Raw genomic sequence first — 22464 nt, 5'->3', positions numbered from 1 at the left:
TGAAGATGAGCATTGGGAGCGTCTAACTGCTCACTCTGCTCTCCCGCACCTTCCGCTTCATTCTGGCAGCTTGTCTGCGGCAGAAATGGAGGCCAACAGGTGTGTTTCAGCAGTCTGACGTCTACTGATCATTTGTAACGCACCTATCAGGTTGCGCCCGGCCTTACACCTGTGGAGCAGTGCTGTCTGCACAGCAACGTGTAATGGACAGTTAATGCTCAGATGAACACGAGCAGGACCTCCTACATTACTTTTATCAAAATACTTCTCTGTTCGTTTTGTAGAATATAATGTTTGGATTAGCATTTAAAATTACGTCTTTGATTTCATTGTTAGACATATTTTAAATGGAAAGAAGGAGAGGTGTGTTTCTACAAATAACAGAAAGAAATAAAAAGAATACAAGGAAAAGAGAAGCAAGGAAAGGGATGGACGAATGGAATCAATGACTGATGAATGGATGAAATTATTAAATAAAGGGGGGAAAGAGGTAGATGAATAGATGGCAGGAAGGAAAATGAGAAGGAAGGATGAAAGAGAAAAAGGATGGAATGGAGGATAAATGGATGAAATAACAGACCTGAGGCCTGAGGAATAGCAGGAAGATTATATGGATGGAAGTAAAAGGGGACAGAAAAAAGGGAGGAAGAAACCAGTTAAATAAGGAAAAAAGGAGTGGATGGATAAAAAGCAAAAGGGAACAAGAAACGAAGAAAAAGATGGATGGGTGGAAAAGAGAAGGAAGGATGAATGGATAGATGGAAGGAAGGGATTGATGAAAGAAAGAAGGAAAATGATGGATGGATTGAAGGACAAAAAAGAACATGTAGAAGAGAGACAGTTTTTGGTTATAATATTTTGATGTCTTCATCTAATGGTTTCATCTAATCTAATCTGCATAAAATTACATATTTAAATAATCACAGATGTAGTCATTAGATGATGTTACAATTAAATGTTTATTTAGATGTAAAGACATTTTTCATAGACAGTTTTGAAAAGTTATGCTTATTGTTTAGGAAAGAAAGTTTGTTAGTGTAATTTTTCAATATAAAATATAGTCTACATTATACTTAAATTTAAATGAAAAAAACCTTCCGTATTTTCATAAATGTTGGTCAGATATTGCATATTTAGATATTTAAAAAATTCACTCAACCAGGCACTTCTAACCTACTGAGTGGTTTAATAAATAAATAAATAAATAAATAAATAAATAAAAGTGACAGATAGACAAAAGATAAATGTCAAACACGTTTGCACATAAAAGCAGGAAACAAGCAATTTATCAGGATGTGACTTTTTTAATATTCATTTATTTATGGTTGGCAGATTTCTTTAAAATTGAAACCATGTGTATATGTGTGTGTAATTTCATTTAGGCATTTGGCAGACGCTCTTATCCAGAGCGACTTACATTTTTTATCTCATTACACATATGAGCAGTTAAAGATTAAGGGCCTTGCTCAAGGGCCCAACAGTAATAACTTGGTGGTTGTGGGGTTTGAACCTGGGATCTTCTGAACCGTAGTCCAATGCCTTAACCACTGAGCTGGCCCCTTATTTCTAAGCATTTATTCTCAAGGCTCCTAACCTCCTAATCATGTAAACCATTTTAAGCATTTAATTGTTAACAAAAACCTCTCTAACATTTATCTAACCAGTTAGTTAAATAGATTATAGTGTCATACTGTATGATCATCCTCATAACTGATAACTGACAGAAACAAAGGCAATCATAAAGAAATAATAACGAAGCATCTGATTCACATAATTTGAATATATTACAATTATATATATATATATAGAGAGAGAGAGAGAGAGATCATGCAGCCTGAGTGTGAGGTGTAGGTATCAAAACATTGATTCAAGGATGCCAAAACATATTTTTGTAACAATATTATTACAACTGCCAACAAATCTGTCTATAAACCTTCAGGAAGACTCAGAACCTTCCGGAAGAATCACATTCTCAAAACCCAATTAAAATCATGTTCTCCTTTGAATCAGTGGTTAGAGACTGCCCTTATTGTTTACATTTAATTAAAATGAAAAATGCAGGTTTATACTGTATTACGGTAACTGTTTCTGCTTACTATTTATTTATTTATTTAAACATAGATTGTCTTGGCCTGAAACTGGTAAAACCTAAATCACGTTTTCTGAGAAGTACCGGTGTTTTTATCTGGTCAATTCACAGTAATTGTAGGTCGATATTGTTGTGAACATGGAGGACCTGGCATCCTTTTACAAGCTAGTTTCATCTTACAAAGCACATACAATAGAAGTCATTTCCTAATGCGCAGTACACACACAGTACATCACATTGTGAAAGGTGTCTGCATGATACCAAAGAACGTCTTACACACACCATGTGATTCCAGGAAACTATTTATTAGGCATGAAACCATAATTACAATAAAGTCCTTCAGAATGTGTTCAAATATACATTTACTAAAGTTAATTAAGTTAAGATAGGCATTTATTTGTCACATATACATTACTGCACAGTGAAATTCTTTCTTCACATATCCCAGAGTTAAGGGCCTTACTCAAGGGCCCAACAATTGCAACCTGGTGGAGCTGGGACTCCGCTTACCTTCCAATCAGTAACTCAGTACATTAGCCCTCTGAGCCACCACTGCCCCTCCCTTAGTTAATTTATCTATTGTAAAAAATATATTTTTATTATGCAAATACTACCACACATAGGATAACGAAAAGCACATATACTGTATATGTATATATGACATAAATACAGTACCAATCAAAAGTTTTAATAAACACTTTTTATTAATGTAATTTATTTTGTAATTAAGTAAAAGCAACAAATCAGTTGTTATTTAAAGAGAAGAATTTTAATTGTTCTGGAAAACATCTTACAAGAACAGTATTGTCAAGTGTATTTGCAAAACCCATCAAGCACCATGATAAAACAGACTTCATGAAGACCATACCAGGAAAGCAAAACCAAAACTTACCTATGCTGCAAGAAGAAGTTAACTTATCGTTACAAGCCAAAGAAATCACAAATTAATATTTAACACCTCAAGTTAGAGACGTCATGACAGTTTTACAGAGCACATGTAGCAGACACATCTTAATATCAATTGTTTAAATGAGATTATTACATATTATTGGATGTCTTCAACATTGTTTCGCAATGTATAGAGAAATAAAAATCAGGAATAAGAAGCTGTGTCCAAACGTTTGACTTGTAGCATGTAGCAAAAAGCAAATTGTAATAAGTTCATTATTATTTGTTTGTTACTAGGAAGCATAAAAAATTAAACACAAAACTGTAATTTATTACATAGTACATTTTAAAATTGTAAACGTACACTCGGTTTATGGGTTTCACGTGAAAACGCTAATTAACTGCACTTATTTATCAACAATGTAAAAGCCATGTTGCAAGATTTCTTCATACACCCTGATGTACATGGAGGCATGCTTCACTGGGGACAAAACGTGGGCACTGGTGAACTCGTTTCTGCTCAGAGGAGCTTTACTGTCCAGAGATCTCACATGGTTTATAAACGTCAGGGCGAAACCATAGCAACACGAGCCAAACTCCCTCTGCTCATGGAATCTTCAAAATTAAAAAAAAAACACAAACCAACAAATGGTTCTGTTTGACTGTATGTTATGAAGTGTACACAATTCTTGCTAATATTCTAAATATAAAAATTGACTATTAATTTATTTAAATGTGTTAATAAAAATGCAGCAAAAGAATGATTATTTCAGTCATTCTAATATTTTATCATTTTGATACCATAACTTAATTGTATGGCAGCTACTTACAGGAAAACAATCAGATACTGAGACATGTAAGTGTTCCTCATTTTTTTACAGAAAAGAAAAAAAGGGGAAATTTGATAATTAAAATAATAGCTGTTTATGGCTCTTATAAAATTGGTAAAAGCAGGAGCTAACTTGTTTCATGGATAAACTTTACAAGTAAGTGTAAATGGTAAAACATACACATGAAATAAAACATACAGTATTAGTCCCTTTCTGTGTATAAAAAAGGGGGGTAATCAAAAAGCATGAAAATTAGAAAATAATCCACTTCATGTTCAAAAAACTAATAGTTGATTTTTTTTTTTCCTCTACACGTTATATTATTATTTATTTATTTCACTAAAGATTATCAGGGGTCAGAAAATATATGTTAAAATACATACAAAAAATACACAAGTACAAAAAAAAATTAAGATCTGAATATACATCTGGATTTCTATAAATCTGCTTTGTGATGAATTCCATTGTCTATTAAAAGCACTATACAACAAACTTTAATTGCCTTATGTATGGTTTATTGATCAAACTACACCTTGGGAAATTACATTAATCATTACAAATTGCCATATACTGTATTTGGCAAACAGTATAAAAAGTGTATGCTCGTAATATATTTAATTCACAGACATTTTTAAGTGAAACGTGGATAAACTAACCGTTCTGAAGTCCATGCTGAGAGTGATGAAAAGATTTCCAATTCCTTATCCCATAACTGTTTTAAGTCTTGTCGATATGGTGGAACCAGTTGGATGGACACACACTGCTCCCATCCCTGTTCATCCCTCTTCACTCCTGATAGAGTGTAGTTATACACCAAACCTAAAGGAAAAATCTATAGTGATATACTGCATAACTACAATAAATAGCAATAAAAGCTGTTTTAATGTTGCCAACTTGTTGTCACTGGATTTAGCAGCCTTTTAAAGACCCAGTCAAACCTAGTGAAATCTGAGTAGGTCTAAAATTTGAGACATCAGGTTGTGCCCAAGCTCGACTCAGCACCAGTGTGTAAGGCCTACAACTGAATGAGTGATGTTCCTTGTAATAAATCCTTTATTCAATCCAATTCAATAAAATACAGTTATAGTGCTTTTAACAACAGTCAGTCATTGTGCAAAGCAGCTTAACAGAATCAAAAAATTATGGAATTGAGTTTGAAAAGTGTGAGGAAATATATAAATTATAATTATTCGATTCTCCCGGATTAGCAAGCCAAGGGAAGTGATGGCAAGGAAAAACTACCTGAGATGACAATAGTAAAAAACATTGAAAGGAACCAGTCAAGATCACTATCTCAAAACAATTAAGCACTAATCATTATTATTTCTCAACAATCAGTTGGTCACTTTTTTTCAACCAGCCATTACTAATCAATTGTTTCCTCAAAAAACAATCACCGATCACCATAATTTCCCATAACAATAATATAATTTAAAAGAATTATATTTTTCCACCTACATTCTTCTTTATTCCTAATTGTTAAACTCTTTTCTTGCCTGAATTTACAAGTAATAAAGCAAACAATTTAGTCAGTAGGAATTTCCTTGTGTTTATTTCAAGACTTCTCCTATCATTGGTTCTTTATTTTGTACTCTTTTTTAAATTATTATTATTCAATTATTTCATCTCCTATGCTGCTTATCCTATACACTGTCGCAGGAAGCCTGGAGCTCATCCCCGGGAACTTCAGGCACAAGGTGGACAAGGTACCAATCCACTGCCGGACACACAAACACTAATTAACCTAATCTGCATGTCTTTGGACTGTGGGAGGAAACTCAAGTACCTCGAAGAAACCCACCAAGCAGAGGGAGAACATGCAAACTCCACACACACACACAAGGTGGGAATCGAGCCCTCGACCCCGTGTGCAAGGCCACAGTGCTAACACGACTACGCCAAGTATTATTTTCTCATTTGCTACAACTCTTCTCTGTCCTGTTACGTGTGTTTAGGTCTTCAAAACTTTTTATTACACATAACACGTTTTGATAGGCAAATGATATTGACGATGCCATGAATCTGCAAATTACTAGGTATATGAGATCATCTGGCGACCTCTAGCGGAGGTTTGAGAATGTACCGGCAGATTTACCTTAAAATAATTGGCAACACTTGAGGCAGAGAAGCACGCGCGCTTTACCTTTTGAGTCGGAGAGTCCAACGTGTAACTCCGTCTCGCGCCATTCTCTTAACCGGAAGAAAAATACAAGTGTCTGTAAAGAGTGTGTAATTTCGCCCATATTTCATGAATAAATGCATGTTTTTTTCTACCTACCCTAAACACCATGGGCCTTCGTTTGCTCCCAAAAGAAACGCGCACTGAGTTTCATGACCATTTGTGAAAGGTGAAGGAAGCGCCACCGGGGCGTCTAAAAGCCCAAAGACGAGAGGATTACGGCAAACAGGGCACACATCTCCCTCAGACCGACATGTAGTTTCTTGATTTAACGTGACATCTTGTTTTGAAAAAATATAAATATTCTTCCCACAGTGCCTAAACTTGATCACTGTTCTCTCCATTTTAAAGCGCACAGGTGATCCCGCCGCGTGCCCCGACTCCTCCTACTGGCCACGTATAGGTACTACATGAAACGAACAATTATTTCAAATCAATTGTTCATATTTATTTCAAACATATTACCATTATTGTCGATATATGTCAAATAAATTGAATTTCGCTTTTCCATACATAAACCGTAAGTACACCATAAACACTCGTAAAAACCCTGCCGTCCTTTCCCAGGGCTGCTCTTCGATGACGTCATATTTTACATGTGAACTCGAGGGTGCTAAGAACCCAAGTGTTAATTTGGGGCTGTACATGTAGTGGCACTAATCGGAGTTTTAAATGACACGCTTGAAAAAAATCATAATTAAATAATAATTAAAATAATAATAATAACAAGCCCTTAAGCTATGCGTTTAACAGTGCGGAACCAGGAATCGAATTCGCTGTTGTCGTCGGCAGTAATTTGAGGTCGCACAAATAACCGTATGAGAACAGGAAGCAAAATATAAACTGCGTATATATGAAATAAAACATGTCAACAAAGCAAGTCACGTGCAGGTAAAACGCTGTAGATATTCTAGAGCTTTAACCGTAGAACAACGTAAACGAAATATGAGTCGGATACGACGGGGATAGTCTCGTTTGACTTTGACGTTAAACAAAAATGGTGCAGTGTTACTGTTAGCTTGCGGACTAGCGGCGTTTTCTATGTTAGTTTTGATTGTTTTTTAAATAGTTAGCAAAAAACACACGGAATATCTGTCATTAGCAGCGTAACACAATGTAAAATAAATCAATCACGGTTTATGATGTATTTGTTCGTTAGAGCGGTTCAAATGAATGTCAAATTGCTCCGTGTTCCCTATATGTGTGCACTACTTAGGGTGGTTTGTTCGGCCACTGTAGTGCCCCGTGTATCCCATAGGGGGCAGTTTGGGATAAGTTATGCTCTATGATTACCTACTTGCGAAACTTCTTACATGTAAATTATGTCTTTCATTGCATTACAACTGGATCACGTTTCCTACTGACTCTTTGTAGATATTTCCTTCATGGCGTTTGTCGAGAGGGGAGCAGGTGCATGTTTTCACATGATCTGGCAACCAGCAAGCCTTCAACAATATGTAAATTTTATCAGAAAGGTGTATGTGCTTATGGAGAACGATGCAGGTAAGATGTTCAAGAATGGCACATTTGTAGTTGCTACAGATTGAGAATTCATAGGCGTGATTTGTGTGGTTATTTTCTCTAAGCAAGTGTTGTTTTTTGTTTCAGATATGACCACATCAAGCCGGGTGGCCGTGGAGGTGGACCCCCTGTGGATCACACAAACAGAGCCGGTAATGCAGGAGCATCTGTTCTGCCCTCCACTGGACCTGGACCTCCACCTCCACCAAGCACTACGAGAATCACTAAGAAACCACTCGTGCTGAGAGACAGAGGTAAACCCAGTTACCTCTTACCTTCCTACCAGTTAATTAGGCTTGTTTTTTTTTCTCCTCCACTGTTAATTTTTATGGTATCTCTAACTGAAGTCGGTCTGATTTTTTTTTTTTTTTTTTGGATCGATTTGTACACTCGCCTGCCACTTCATTTGGTACATCTTTTTAGTCCTGAGTTGGACATGCTTTTGGGTTCAGAGCTGCCTGCATTTTTCATTGCATGAGTTCGATAAGGTGCTGGAAACATTTCCTCGAGATTTTGGTTCTTTCTGACATGATAACATCACGCAATTGCTGCAGATATGTTGGCTGTACATCCGTAATGCGACTCTTCTTTTCCACCATGTCCCAGAGACACTCAATTGGATTGAGATCTGGTGACTGTGCAGACCATTTAAGTACAGTAAATTCCTTGTCATCTTCAAGAAACTAGTTTGAAATCATTTTAGCTTCGTGACATGGCGTATTATACTGTTATCATATATGGACGGACCTGGTCAGCAGCAATACTTAGGTAGGCTGTACCATTTACATAATGCTAAATGTTTCGTAAGGATTTTAAAGTGTGCCAAGAAAATTTACCCCCCACATCATTACATTGCAGAAATCAGGACTTCTTATACATCCAATCTTTTATTGAAAGATTTTGGTGAGCCCATGTAAATTGTAGACTCAGTTTTGTGTTCATAGATGACAGGAGTGGCTCCCGGTGTGGTCTGCTGCTGCTGGAGCCCTTGATTTAAGGTTTGAAGGGTTATGATGAACATCTCTGAACGGATAGTCAGTTGTAACAAGATGTTATTTGATTTGATGTATGTTGCATTTCTATCAGCTCGATCCAGTGTTGCCATTCTCCTCTGACCTTTGGCATCAACAAGCCATTTTTGCCCAGAAAACCACCTCTTACTGGACCACCTCTCTTTTTCAGACCATTCTCTGTAAACCCTAGAGATGGTTGTGTAGGAAAATCCCAGTAGATCAGCAGCTTTGGAAATTCTCAGAAAAGTCTGTACGGTACCAATAACAATGCCACGTTCAAATTCACTTAAATCACCTTTCTTCCCTATTCTAATACTCCGTCAGGTCTTTTTCAGAACTTCAGAAGGTCATCTTGACCATTTCTACATGGCTAATTAGACATTTACCAAAACATGATAAGGTGTACCTATTGAAGTGGCAGTAGTAGCCGGATAGCATTTGAGATAATGTGCTGTTATTTTGATCATTTTTTCAAACCAGCATGTCTACAGTATATATTATTAAGTTTTGTCACTGACGTTCTGTTTTGATAGTTTATTCTGAATAATCTTAAAATCCTTCCCCCTTTCTTTTCATAGCTTTGGGAGGTGACAGTCGAGGGCAGCCGTACAGCGGAGAAAGTGCAGAGCTTTTGGATTGCTGGGATTACAGAGACGTCTCTCAGGTCAAACCTCATAGCTACCTGGATGCCATCCGCTCAGGGCTGGAGAGTTCAGCCGCAGCCAGCGTACCAGCGTTCCCAGATATTTCCCATCAGGCCCTGCTTTGCCCTTACGCAGCCGCTGGTCAGTGTCACTATGGCGACACATGCCCGTATCTCCATGGCGACATGTGTGAAATTTGCAGGTTGCAAGTTTTGCACCCGCATGACCCAGTGCAGAGAGCAGCACATGAGAAGGTGAGGGATGCCGTGAATTTATTTACACGTTCTTTAATGTATCACATTTTCTGTGGATCGGTAGTTTACATACACTTTGTATTTAATTTTCCTTCTAATTTGTCTGAGCTTTAAGCAAATGCGTTCCAACAGCTTCTTACAAAATTTACTGGCAATATTTGCCCATTCGTCCTGACCGAACTGGTGGAAGTCATTGCTTCTTTTTGCAGAATCTCAGGATTTAATCACACGCGTTCATGCCAGTTAAAGGGACGTATGATACACACCACCAACCTCTTTAGCATTAGGCTTTTATCTTCAGTACGCTGTTTTGGTAATCAAAGGTCATTTGTGGATTCTCCTTGTTGACCCACAGAGCAAAGCACATGGACCATACATTCACCTTTACAAAAAAATGTTAATAATTAATTTCTTATAGCTTTTGGATGATTTTAGTTTCAGGTTAGTTTGTTGGTAGAGCTGTATAAAGCTTGTGGCGGTGACCTGTTAGACTTTCTGAAGTCAACCGGCTGAACAGAAGCAATAGGCACTGCTCTGTTCAGAGGTGTATAAAGCAGGAGGAAATAAAATGCTTCATTCTAGTCTCTGTTACTCTGTGACAGTAAATCCTTCTATGTGTCTGACTGTTTGAGAAACTTGTAAATTTTAGCTTTCAAATGAGGCAAAGCCACATGGATGAGGATCACAGTGTGAGGGAACAGTGACCATTTGAATCTTGCACACTTCTGGGACTTGGTTCACATGGTTCTGCTTGTGTTTGGACATTGCTCATTTTTCACACTAATCAGAACTAAATGCACCCAGCTGTAATTTATCCTGTATAACTTGTTCACTTCGATTTCAAGTATCAAGGTAGGAGAGGAGAGTGCGTAGTTGTTGAATAAGTAAGATCCTTTGAGCGATGATACTCCTCCTCCTCTGCAGGTGTGTATGACTGCGTTTGAGAAGGACATGGAGCAGGCATTCGCGGTGCAGCACAGTCAGGAGAAAGTGTGCAGTATCTGCATGGAGGTAGTGTACGAGAAGGCGTCTCCGTCCGAGCGGCGCTTCGGGATCCTGTCCAGCTGCTGCCACACCTACTGCCTCGGCTGCATCCGCCAGTGGCGCTGCGCCAAGCAGTTCGACAACAAGATCATTAAGTAAGTAACCCCATGTGTGGAACATCATCAGAGCAAGGCAGGAAACCGATGATCTGATTTTTAGCATGGAGTTATTTTGAGATTAATAAAACTTTTTTAAACAGCGTAAACAATAATGTAAACTTGTATTTTAGGAATATACATTGTAATTGAATAATATTGTGGAACAGTATTACAATTCCTATAATCTGAAGACACAAGATCTGAGTGCCATCAGCATCATTTTTATAATTTTTTTAAATTCATTTTAATTCATGGGAATACACCAAATTTGTTACAGCTTGCTTATACGTACATAGTTACCCCCATGTCCACACACAACTTGTACCAGTTTATATAGAAATATTTAAAGTCTGTTTAATAGAGAGGGCCTAGTGTTTAATAGAAAGCAGTAGCAGTATGCATGGTTGTAAAAAAAATAAGCACACTATGTTGTCAACTGTGTTCACACAAAGGTCTAAGTAAACGTAGAGCAGTGAGGCAAGTGGGCAAAAAAGCTTTCAAGAGGAATGCCTATAATAATAATTTTTAAAAATGCATTCTTGATTTTGTTAGTACTATAACCATTTATGTAAAATATATAAAATGTACCAGTAAAATTGTGGGATTTACATGTGGAAATACACATCCCTAGAATTAATTAACACTAATTGACCTATTTTTAGGATTTTAAGGATCATTTATTTGGAGGAAATGTTTTGAGTTGATGTTATTTTTTTTTGTAATTATTATTGTTATCGTTGTTGTTGTGGCTGTAAATGCTAATGATGCACAATAAGTAATAAGTAAGCATGGTAAACTACAAGGGGTGTTTAAGAGAAACTGGAAGTTGTAGTGAAATGTCGTGTGAATAAGGGCTTAAGACTGATTGACATTTACAGAGGACTTCAAGCACACCACAGTAATGAGATTCTTAGTTGCAGTAAAATATTTGAACGGTGCAAAAGTTCAGTAGGCTGTATGTATTGCCGCAATTGACAATCTTGACCAATGTGGTTCTGAGCACACTACAGTCGTTCCTCTGAACGTTTAGCCAGTGGAACGACTAATCCTTGAAAACCGATGGATAACTTGCACACACACCACTTGCACATCACAGAAACCCAGCTGGGAGTAATTGCTGCATCCACCCTAGAGTCCTGATCTTGCTCCAAGACATTTCCATGTTTTGAGACATGAAGCAGGCAGTCCAATCATGGCTCTGGTGTAGAAAAACATCTGGTGTGAGAGAACATTCTTTATTGGTTGTATCCAGGATTTTACTCTCATTACTGTATTCTGTTATTTTGCACAATAAAAAGTCCAGGTTTGACTTAAACACCCCTCATATTTCAAAGCATAATTTTGTCGTTTTTTATATAGTGTAAAACCCAAGCTTTGTGTGATGCGCAGGTCTTGTCCAGAATGCCGGGTGGTGTCCGAGTTTGTTATTCCCAGCATGTACTGGGTGGAAGATCAGGAGGAAAAGAATCGTCTCATTGAGGAGTTCAAATGTGGAGTCAGGTGAGAAGCTGAACGAATGATCCTTACCTGTTACATGACTACACCTGTGACTTTTCACTGCACTTCACAGTGCAGTACAATAAGGTAATAAATCTGCGATGCAATAATAATGCCATAGTGTGAGCAATTTTTACTTACTTTTATTTTTTTACATGAGGTACAACAATAATTACCACGTTTCCTACTTTTATGTTATGAAAACGGGAAGGAAAGGTCGTTCATTTAAAATTTCTTCTTTTTCGAACTGAAACCACAATAAGTAATAAGGAATATTACAAACATGACTTAATACCTGGAGATAATTGTGCCTATTGTATATTTTAAGAAACACAGTAGATGTGGCATTGTATGAAATTGTTAACAAACTACCAGCAAATCAGTAATATTGAATTAAAAAGATCTGTGAAAAATGTCCCATACTTGGGCGTAATTTAGACAAAAGTAATTAAGCATAAAATATTTTACAGATTCTGTTTATCTGTTTTTAAGATCACTGTGTAATTATTATTCAAAAGAATTCTCAAATATGTAAGAATACATATTATTACCTAGTAAAGTAGCTGCATGTATCACATCATCAGTATTTTCTTTTATTATTATTTATTTATTTTATCACATTTGCCCAGACTAGTCACAATGCAGGGTAAGATTATTCCAAAGCTTATGCCGATATGTGAAAGGTTAACAGGCTAGTCTTTAGAAGTCTGCTACCCTACAGTGCAGAGTATATAAACTGCTTTTGATCTTGCAGATGCACTAAATAATTGAAACCATCCTTTGCTGAAGAAGCTATGGTTAGCAGAGTCTGGGTTATACCATCATTTAATGTTCTCTCCTGTCATGCTTCATACATCATAACACGTTCCTTTAACTAATAATTTCTCCCGCTGGAAAATGCTTAATATGTTTTGCAGTAAAAAACCCTGCAAGTATTTTGACCAGGGAAGAGGAACATGTCCGTTCGGAGGGAAATGTTTCTACATGCATGCCTACCCTGATGGAACGCGGGCTGAACCGGACAAACCCCGGAAGCAGCTCAGCTCAGAAGGAAACGTTCGGGTAACACTTTACATTAAACAGTATATTAACTGCTGTATATTGTTGATTATTAACAGTAGCATTAATAAAACAACTGACAAACAGGGGATTACTCAAACAGCAGAAATGGCTTTTATTGTTGTTCCGACCATAAACAGCTTGTAGAGTGTACAGTGAAATTAAACAACATTCCGCCAGGAGCAACGTGCTAGATAGAACAAGACAAAAACTACACAAGTCTACATATAATTACAATGGATATTAACACAGGATTACATAAAGTGCATGTTTGCAAACGCGTGCAGGCGGTGCGAAACAGTACAATCACTAATAATTCAAAACGAGGTTCATATATAAGGACAGTACTGATGAGTACACAGTATGCCTTTTTAGTAGCAGTAATGCAAGGGACCTCTAGGGTGCAGCATTTTGTATAAAATTCTTTTAGCAGTAGTTAAAAAGAATAAAGATAAGAATCATATTTATGCACGCGCGACATTAAAACAAGTACATAATTCTGAAATTCTAAAGTTCAGTGTGAATGACTCGGCCAGGAGCGATTATTTGCGCTTTTCACACATGAATCGAATTCTGAAAGTAATAAGCACCTCCTAGTGCTGTGCATGACTCCCACCCAAAAAATGATGTTTTTTTTATACAAGTTAAAGCTGCTTGGAGCTCAGTTCTGATTGATCAGGACATCAGTTCTTGTTTTTTCTTATTCCCACATAAATGTTTAGTCCCAATCTTGTGACTTCTTAGCAAATTGGGTTTTAATTTCACTATATATGTGATTTCTATTGTCAGATATTTTACCATGCATTTTAACTAAGCTTTTAAGTGAGCTCAGTTCATTATTTAATTTTTTTTTCTGACCACATTTCTTCCACAAAGTTAAAAGTTCAGCAAAGTCCTTACAAGGTTTAATAGTATATATTTCATGTTTGATGCAGGTAAATAATTTGGCCCTTTTGAAGCAGTGACTTTTTACTGCACTTAACGGTTAAAAACAGGGGAACAAGACAAGAACCTTGCTGCCCCATGCTCACTGCGTGGATGTATAAATACATTCCACACTTTGACACTGTGGTGATGAGAACCAATTTTTAAATCCATAAATTTCAATCCTTTTCCTGATTGCGCCTGAAAGGATCCAGCTCGCTACATCACTAACCTGAGTTGCTAATGTGTCTTTTGGTGTGCAAACAGAACCATTATAATAATTGCTCTAATTGCTTATGCAGTTATTATGTCTGCTTTTAATAAAGCGAGGATCAGGGAAAAAATAAACATTGCTCATCTAGATGAATAGTAGCAAGCTGAATGTCTCCACAAAGGAGGTAAATTTAAACTCTCATTTGTAAGTGTTCTGTTCTTGTTATATTTTGATGCATGTTTAAGAGATAAATAATTGAGTTTTTATTTTCTTGTTTGCTGTTTCTGTTAAGTTCTTGAACTCTGTCCGACTGTGGGACTTCATCGAGGAACGAGAGCACCGCGGGGTTCCCCAGTACGAAGACGACGTCAACGACCTGGGCGAACTCTTCATGCAGCTCTCCGGTGCTGGGGAAGAAAGCGGAACTGCAGCATCACACTGATCTGTCTCTTTATCTTACACACACATTTGCAGACCTGTAGGCTGATCATGGCAAGCCATGGTTTCATAACTTCGGTAACTGTGTATGTAGGCTGGGCAATAAAAATGTACTCACTGGTAAACTTTTCCCTGTTTATGGCTTGACATGGTTTTCTTAAGAAAAAAAAGAAAAAACTTTTTACCTGTGGTACATTTTTGTGAACTATTACACTATGTTTATCATGAACATATTTAAAGGCACATGTATTGTTTCTGTAAGCTGCTATATTTTCCTCATGTGTTAGAATTTTGCAGGATTGAAACAATTTTTAATATGTCCAAAGAAAATAGCTAATTATTTGAAAAAAAGAAAAGAAAAAAAGGACTTCTAAACCTGCTGGCACACCACGAAGACACTCAAGCAGTATGTGAGTTTAACAAGTATTGTGTATTATTTAAAAAAAACTATATATATATCTATATATACTGTAATTGTTGCACTTAGATCCATTTAAACAGACACAGCTCTGCTATTTTTAAGAAACATATTGGCAGTTTTCAGGACAGTTTAGACTGGATTACGTCCTGTCACAGGACGAGAAAGGGTTAAGTTTATCCCTTCATGTGCTCACATGGATCGCAGGTATAGTCAGGAAGAAACGTCCCTCTATTACAAATTAGTGTTTCACGAAAGCCGTAACAGTAGTTTTCTCCATTTATCCATGTGATTTGAGTTATTTATTTAAAGGTGAGACAATGTTCTCTTAGTTGTTTGAGGTCGTAAAATGAAATAAAAAAAAAAATACCTCAATTTCCTGTATGCTTGGTTTTTAAATGTTGTGACAGCATACGTATTATACAGTTTTTCTTTTTTTGAGAATTTAGAAATGTGTTGTGATTTGCTGTTTATTATTGTCAAGGCAACCAGTTTTGTATAGCTTGTATAATACTTATGTAATATAGATGTATAACATGTAGTTGTATAAGATCGGCCATGTAAAGAAACTGGGCATTAGGTGTCTTGGGAAATGCTATACATGTTCCCAGTGACTTGTTTAATATAAGAGCGCTAATAAGTGCTTTCCGTTCAAGGCTACTGTCTCCCCAGTCACTGCTCAGGTGTGAACGTGTTACATCCGTTCATTTGTAACTGCAGTGCGAGCAAAAAATGGACACCTCACTTGTGATTTGCATGAAAGCAGAGCAGCGTGCAGTGAGTTTGTGTAATACACAAACTCACTTTCGGTGAGATGTGTACCGAAACAACTCTCAGAAGAATGTAAACATAAGCATTTGGATATCTGCAAACAAAATTTGGACCGATACTCTGAGAGGTGAAACTTTTTTAAAGAGAATTATCACTGGTGAGACGATGTGGATTCATCACTACGAGTCTGAGAGTAAAGTGGCAGAGTATGAAACATCCTTAGTTGCCAACCATGAAAAAAAGTTCATAAGTCAACCATCAGCTGGAAAATTGATGCTAACAGTTTTCTGTAAAAAAATTCTCTCTCAAGGGCCAGTATTTGAGCATTATCAGGAAGAAAAAGGTTCAACAGTGCTCGTTACAGTGAGATGCTTATTTAGAAGCTGAAGCCTAAACTTCAGATTAACCACAGAAGACTGCTGTCCAAGGGTGTTGTGACCTTTCATGACGATGCACATTCACACACTTCTGCGCACACAGAACAGAATTCTGAGGCCACAATTTGAATGGGTTCACCAAAATCAGGCCATAAAAGATTGGAAAAACGTCTCACTTTCTGCTGTGACATTCAGATGGTAGGATCAGAATTTGTAGTAAACATGAAAGTATGGATCTATCCTGCCTTGTATCAATGGTTCAGGATATTCTTTGGGCCCCTTAGTACCAATTGAGCATTATTTAAATGCCACAGCCTTGTTGCTGACGATCTCAATCACTTTATGACCACAGGATATCATCGAGTCACCACACAAAGCTAATGAGGTCACTGAACTGAAATGGCCTCTACAGGCACCAGATCTCGATTCAATAGAGAACTTTCGGGAAATGGATGTGCTGCAGACAAATCTCCAGCAACTCTGTTATGCCATCACGTCAATATGGACCAGGATCTCTTAACAAATGTTTTCAGCACTTTGTTGAATTTATGCCATGAAGGATTAATGCAGTTCTGAAGCCAAAAGTAGATACCTAATGAAGTGGTTGTTAAGTGTATGCTACACACAAAGCTTTGTAAATACAATATCATGATTGGGGCAAGTTTAATGCCAAGTTAAATAGGAAGAACCTTTCAAGTCACATCAGCAGGAAGGAGTTTCCGCAAACACACATCCGCAGATATAGTAAAGTAGTTAAAACGGCATCCATTAAAAATACAGAACAAAGTCCCTTTTAAAAATAGCAGACAGTTAAGTAATACAAGACACAACCCCATCTTTGCCCAGGTTATATAGTAATTCACACAGAACTGTGAATTTAATTTACTTTTATTAAAATACAAAGCAATAACAGTCTTTCAAGTGCACAAGTTGGACCTTGCTAAAGGAAAACAGACAAAATAAAAAGAAAAATGACTTAAAATGTCAAAATTAATCATTCATATGCTGTCATTTTTTTATTCTGTAATCATATACAGCTCTAGAACAACTAAATTAAAACGGGAGAGATATAAACAATGCATTTAAATTATACATCTAACTTGGCTTCTTTAACAATCAGTCTATGCCTTCATATGATGAACGCCACTGGTAGGTTTGGCACTTGGGAAATATACTATTTAAGTTGAATGTTAAAAGCAGCATGGGTACAAATGAGCATGATTAGGGGGAGATACTCATACTGTAGCTTGTTTGGAAATTTTGTGAGCTGGATTTCACTGTTATATTATCAGTTAAATATCAGTAAGTGCTTGGGTACAAGTTGTATCAAGAGCTGAGCTCATGCAGACAACCACTCATTCTCTAAACTGCTCATCCTGTACAGGCTCACGGCTGGCAAACTGAACAGAACAGAGATCCGAGACGGGATTTAAACCCTCGACCACAGTGCTAACCACAATGCCTCCTACCGTTTTTTTTAAATGCTCTTAAAAAAAAAAACAATTAAATGGAGATGAGAATCTAGAACCAGGAAGGATGGATAACTGATTGACTTTTACACTAATCCCTTTACACTGATCCCATACCGAATCTGAATCTGGTCCAATATTGGCCCGAAACACTAGACTGGTAACTGGTTGATGTGTTTCATGCCATGTAGGTGTAGTATGTTGGATTACGGAACACTGGTCATACATGTAAGGATACAGGACGCGTCTTGAATTTTACCCCCAGTTCTCAGTATTGGATCAGTGTTGAGTTTTGAGCTAAGCAGTAAGTAGAGTAAAGTGCAGTCCTGCATTTTTACATGTACACAATCTTTTTTGAAAAGAAAAAGATGAGACGTGCAGCAGTTAGTAACCAAAGTGCGCATGTTAATTTTCCCAGTGTCTACAGAAGGGCTGCGGCCTTTTTATCCTCCGAGCTTGTTATTTACTGTTAAACCGTGTATATAGAGGTATATATGCACACTACCGTTTTTAGCATGATAATGTAGTTTAAGCTACACTGTTTGACACATCTGCACTGGCTGGCAATTTTTTAACTACTGTATCATAACCATTAATATTATTTCTACAAAGAGTCAGATACCGTGCAAAAGTCTTAAGCCACCCCTCAATTTTTTATATTGAATCCAAATACATTAATGGAAACAAATATTTTACTGCAACAGGCTACAAAGTGCCTCTTTATGCAACATTTCCCCTCTCGTCTGTTCCAACCACTCAGCATTCAGCGTCAATAGTATATTTATGCTAATCATCTGTTTCTTACTGGTTCGTGCCTTAAGTTAAATGTGTTTTTTTTTTTGTTTTATAATTGATATGCCGCTGTGTGGCTTAACAAACATAAAACATTTCTCTGAGCCTGGTCAGTTACAGGAACTCGACTAAAAATGAGGACCAAAAAATCCTTCAGGCAGCCTGGAGAACTATTTCTCTGGACTACATGAAACTCTGGCCCTTTGAAAGCATAATGTGATGAAATAAGGGCGTCTCAAAACATTTGACCAGTACTGTACTTTTGAGTTTATTTCTCATGAACAAACCCAAAACATCCTGGACTGAACGTGTAAGTGGTGGATCTTTCAATGAAAAAACTAATTCAAGATAAGGGGGTCAGCCAAAAGCTTGCTAATGTGAGAACGGGGAAAAGGCAGAGCTAATATCAGACCTCAAAATACCTACACAACTGTCAATCATTCCAGACACAAATGTAAAAACACTGACCTAAATGTGTATTGTGACTGATAACAGCTTTTTAAAGTCAATATGCCAGAAATAACTGTTTGATCCAATATTTTTGATGGACCAAGTGCCAGGTTTCATAGCTAAATCCCAATTAGAGGTTATTAATAGTGTAATTAATTCTGCATTCCTCATCAAACCAAACAAGGTGAAATAAATTAAAAGTAATAATAAAAAGTGCTCTCTGCAGATGTCTGTAATCAACTGATCTTTGGCTACAGTGAAAGAAACACAGTCGAACATGACTGAATTACTACTAAAAAAACATCAACAACAAAAAAAAAAAATAACAAGAAAGCTACAAAAGGCCAACTTTCTTTATAGACTTTTCTTATCTTCAGCTAAACAGTAAGAGCACCTGCTTTGCACTTTCTATTCCTGTACGTCTAGTAGAGGGAATTTCTTGGGTTGGGGAAGCAGCCATATTAGAATATTAGAAGACAGGCAGCCTGGTGGAGGTCAGAGTGCAAATGCTGATGTCGTCCGTGTGAGCAGCTCTGTGAAGCGACGGCTCCGATGCGCTACGGTTGATTTTGGGCAGCGAGTGTTGCAGCAGTTCTAGAGAGGCCAGAATCTAAAGAGCAAAGGAACAAATATCAATATGTAATCTATAAATTCAGGTTATTCTGCCTTTATTATTCAGTTTTAATTCAGAAACATTATGCTTTATTTATCCCACAGTGAAGGTGGTGGTGTCAGAGCACCTAAAACATTCCTAATCAGTTCATTGTCAGATGTTGTGGCTTAGACAGATTTTTTTTTTTTTGTCTATTTACCTAATAAAGGAAGTGTGTTTACTTTGATCTACACCTAGAAGAGTGTGGTTAAAACGTTTCTAGATGTTTTTTTATTATTATTACTACTACCGTTTAATTACTGTTACATGTAAGATCTACATAAGATCATTTGCAAGTAATTGCAATTAAATTTCATAATATGTAAAAAGATTGTCTGGCTTAATGACAATGTGTTTAATTTGGAACAGAACAAACAATAGTTAATGAATAAAACATGATAGGGCATGCTATTATTGGAAAATTAACATCAGGGTGGTAATATGTCATAATTTCTAACTAAATTTATAATTAATATATATTTTCTTAATTATTTAATAAGACAAAATTGCATATTGTTATATTACCATTTTTTATTACATTATGTACAGTATTCATTTTATAGTCCCCAATGAATGAATTGTTGCTATAGGTACAATAAAGTATTAGAATGAGTGCATTAACATAAACCTATCATTTAAATTACAGTTGGCACTGCTGACAAACTAGACTTGACATTTTAAAGGACTGTGGTAAAAGGGCTTCTAAGTAAAATGTGCTGATTATTGTATTTCATGACTAAACTAAAAACAACATAATAACAGTGATTACTTGAGGGAAGAGCGGCCTGTCGTCTTTGGACTTTTTAATGCAGTCAGCGACAAGTCTCTTCATAGCTTTAGGGCAGCTCTTATAAAGCTTGCTTAAGTCTGGAGACAAGTAACCTCTTCCCACCATGAAGATGATCTATAAAAAAGAGATAATAATGATTATTCCAGCATGCATTACACATGTATAATGCGGAAAAAGCTTCAACATATAATCAGTATTCTGGCGAAATTTTTTTTACCACGCATCAATATTTTGTGCAACCACCCTTAGCTTTGATTACAGGGCACCCTCTTGTCCAATGTCCAATTCATAAATCATTCCCCATGTTTCAAGAACCACTCGTTTATAATTCGAGTTGAACTGGAATATGCCAAATTAAAAGACTGCTTCCAGAGGCTTGTACAGTGGCCATTATACATACTATAATGGGTGCATCACTTAATGTGTGTCCCTTTTTACACCCTGGAATAATCTGGAGTCTTTAAACCATGTGACCTTTTTCTATTGCTTCAAAGTCCAATCTTTATGCTCCCTAGCAAACTGAAGATTTTATTAGCCTGACTTATAAGTTATTTTCTTATGGCAACATAGCTGTTTATTTGTAATCCCATTGATTATTATTGCACTGTTAATTTTTTAACTAAAAGTTAACAGTTCAGCACTTCTTTCAGGTTTTATGCATTAGACTGTTCTTAAACCAATTCCAGCAATTCTAATTCAATGGCAAAACAATCAGTGATGAACTACAGGGCTGAATACAACTGTGACTTACATTGTGATTGTGCTGCACTGGTACAGATAATTATACTGCTGCAGGCTAGGGTTTGTCTAATTTTTTTGAAGAGTTAAAAAGCATAAAGCAAAGACTATGACACACTGCCAACACAACAAAGGACTTCACTGGGTGGGGGACGTGGAAGGTCTTTTGACTGGCCCCAGTCATGCGCCTAGTAAACAGGAGACTGAAGAGACAGATAAAAACTAAAAAATAAATGAATAAATATATTTTAAAAAACGAGCGGAAAAAACAAGCGTCTTTCACAAAAAAAAAAAAAAAAAAAAAAAAAAAGAGTGCAACAACTTGATAATGTCAGCAGGTTACAAGCTTGATGCAGTTTTTGCAAGCAAGTATTAAGTGTTTACTTAAAGAATACATCTACCTATACTTTTTTACTAAAGAAAAGCTCAGATTGTTTAAAACATCATAATGTAAATATCAGGAACTGATCATCTCTCTTATTTTTTAAAATGTCTTAAATGTACAGCAAAAGCAATCACATTGTATGATTTTTTTAACAATTGATTTGTGTATACTGTGTCAAATTAATATTTTATCACTTGAGTCAAAAAATGTAAATATTTGGTACCGAAGCCTTTGTTAACAATTACAGAGGTCAAACAGTTTCCTGTAGTTCTTCACCAGGTTTGCGCACACTGCAGGAAGGATTTTGGCCCACTCCTCCATGCAGATCTTCTCTAGATCTGTCAGGTTTCGGGGCTGTCGCTGAGCAACACGGAGTTTCAGCTCCCTCCAAGAGGCTAGGCCACTCCAGAACCTTGATATGCTTCTTACGAATCCACTCCTTGGTTTTCCTGGCTGTGTGCTTTGGGTCTTTGTCATGTTGGAAGACCCAGCCACGACCCATCTTTAATGCTCTGACTGAGGGAAGGAGGTTTTTGCCCAATATGTCACAATACATGGCCCTGTTCATTATCTCCTTAATACAGTGCAGTCATCCTGCCCCCTGTGCAGAAAAACACCCCCAGAGCATAATGCTTCCAGACCCATGCCTCACTGTAGGTATGGTATTATTGGGATGATACTCATTATTCTTCTTCCTCCAAACACGGCGAATGGAGTTAAGACCAAAAAGTTCTACTTTGGTCTCATGTGACCACAGGACTTTCTCCCATGACTCCTCTGGATCATCCCTGGCAAACTTTACACATGCCTGGACATGGGCTGACTTAAGCAGGGGAACCTTCCGTGCAATGCAAGATTTTAAACCATGACGTCTTAGTGTATTACTGATAGTAGCCTTGGAAACAATGGTCCCAGCTCTCTTCATGGCAT

At 36.9% G+C, this 22464-nt stretch overlaps 3 protein-coding genes across 4 annotated transcripts in view; 1 reads left to right on the top strand and 2 right to left on the bottom strand.

The window, feature by feature from the left end:
• Positions 1–2831: 2831 nt before the first annotated feature.
• On the bottom strand, positions 2832–6339 carry mkrn2os.1 (MKRN2 opposite strand, tandem duplicate 1). The gene is made up of 4 exons (XM_053484596.1): positions 6086–6339; positions 5951–5997; positions 4464–4626; positions 2832–3592 (listed from the first exon to the last, which is right to left on the bottom strand). Exons 1-4 carry the CDS (start codon positions 6328–6330, stop codon positions 3385–3387), a joined length of 663 nt encoding a protein of 220 aa, XP_053340571.1. The 5' UTR covers positions 6331–6339; the 3' UTR covers positions 2832–3384.
• Positions 6340–6771: 432 nt separating this feature from the next.
• On the top strand, positions 6772–14829 carry mkrn2 (makorin, ring finger protein, 2). Its single transcript, XM_053484595.1, has 8 exons — positions 6772–6877; positions 7361–7489; positions 7595–7761; positions 9099–9418; positions 10343–10557; positions 11950–12060; positions 12975–13119; positions 14547–14829. Exons 1-8 carry the CDS (start codon positions 6852–6854, stop codon positions 14694–14696), a joined length of 1263 nt encoding a protein of 420 aa, XP_053340570.1. The 5' UTR covers positions 6772–6851; the 3' UTR covers positions 14697–14829.
• A 2299-nt stretch (positions 14830–17128) lies between these two features.
• raf1b (Raf-1 proto-oncogene, serine/threonine kinase b) overlaps positions 17129–22464 on the bottom strand; it is a 35897-nt gene continuing 30561 nt past the window's right edge. For both annotated transcript variants that reach the window (XM_053483916.1, XM_053483915.1), the window contains exons 16-17: positions 20391–20525; positions 17129–19579 (exon numbers count right to left, since the gene is read on the bottom strand). In XM_053483916.1, coding sequence (XP_053339891.1) covers positions 19439–19579; positions 20391–20525 — 276 coding nt within the window. In that variant the 3' untranslated portion in view covers positions 17129–19438. The remainder of the gene's footprint in view (positions 19580–20390; positions 20526–22464) is intronic.

This window comes from Clarias gariepinus, chromosome 23 (genome assembly GCF_024256425.1).
Source record: "Clarias gariepinus isolate MV-2021 ecotype Netherlands chromosome 23, CGAR_prim_01v2, whole genome shotgun sequence".
Taxonomy (NCBI): Eukaryota; Metazoa; Chordata; class Actinopteri; order Siluriformes; family Clariidae; genus Clarias; species Clarias gariepinus.
The sequence above is the reverse complement of the archived record's forward strand: the minus strand, read 5'-3'. Positions and strand labels throughout refer to the sequence as shown.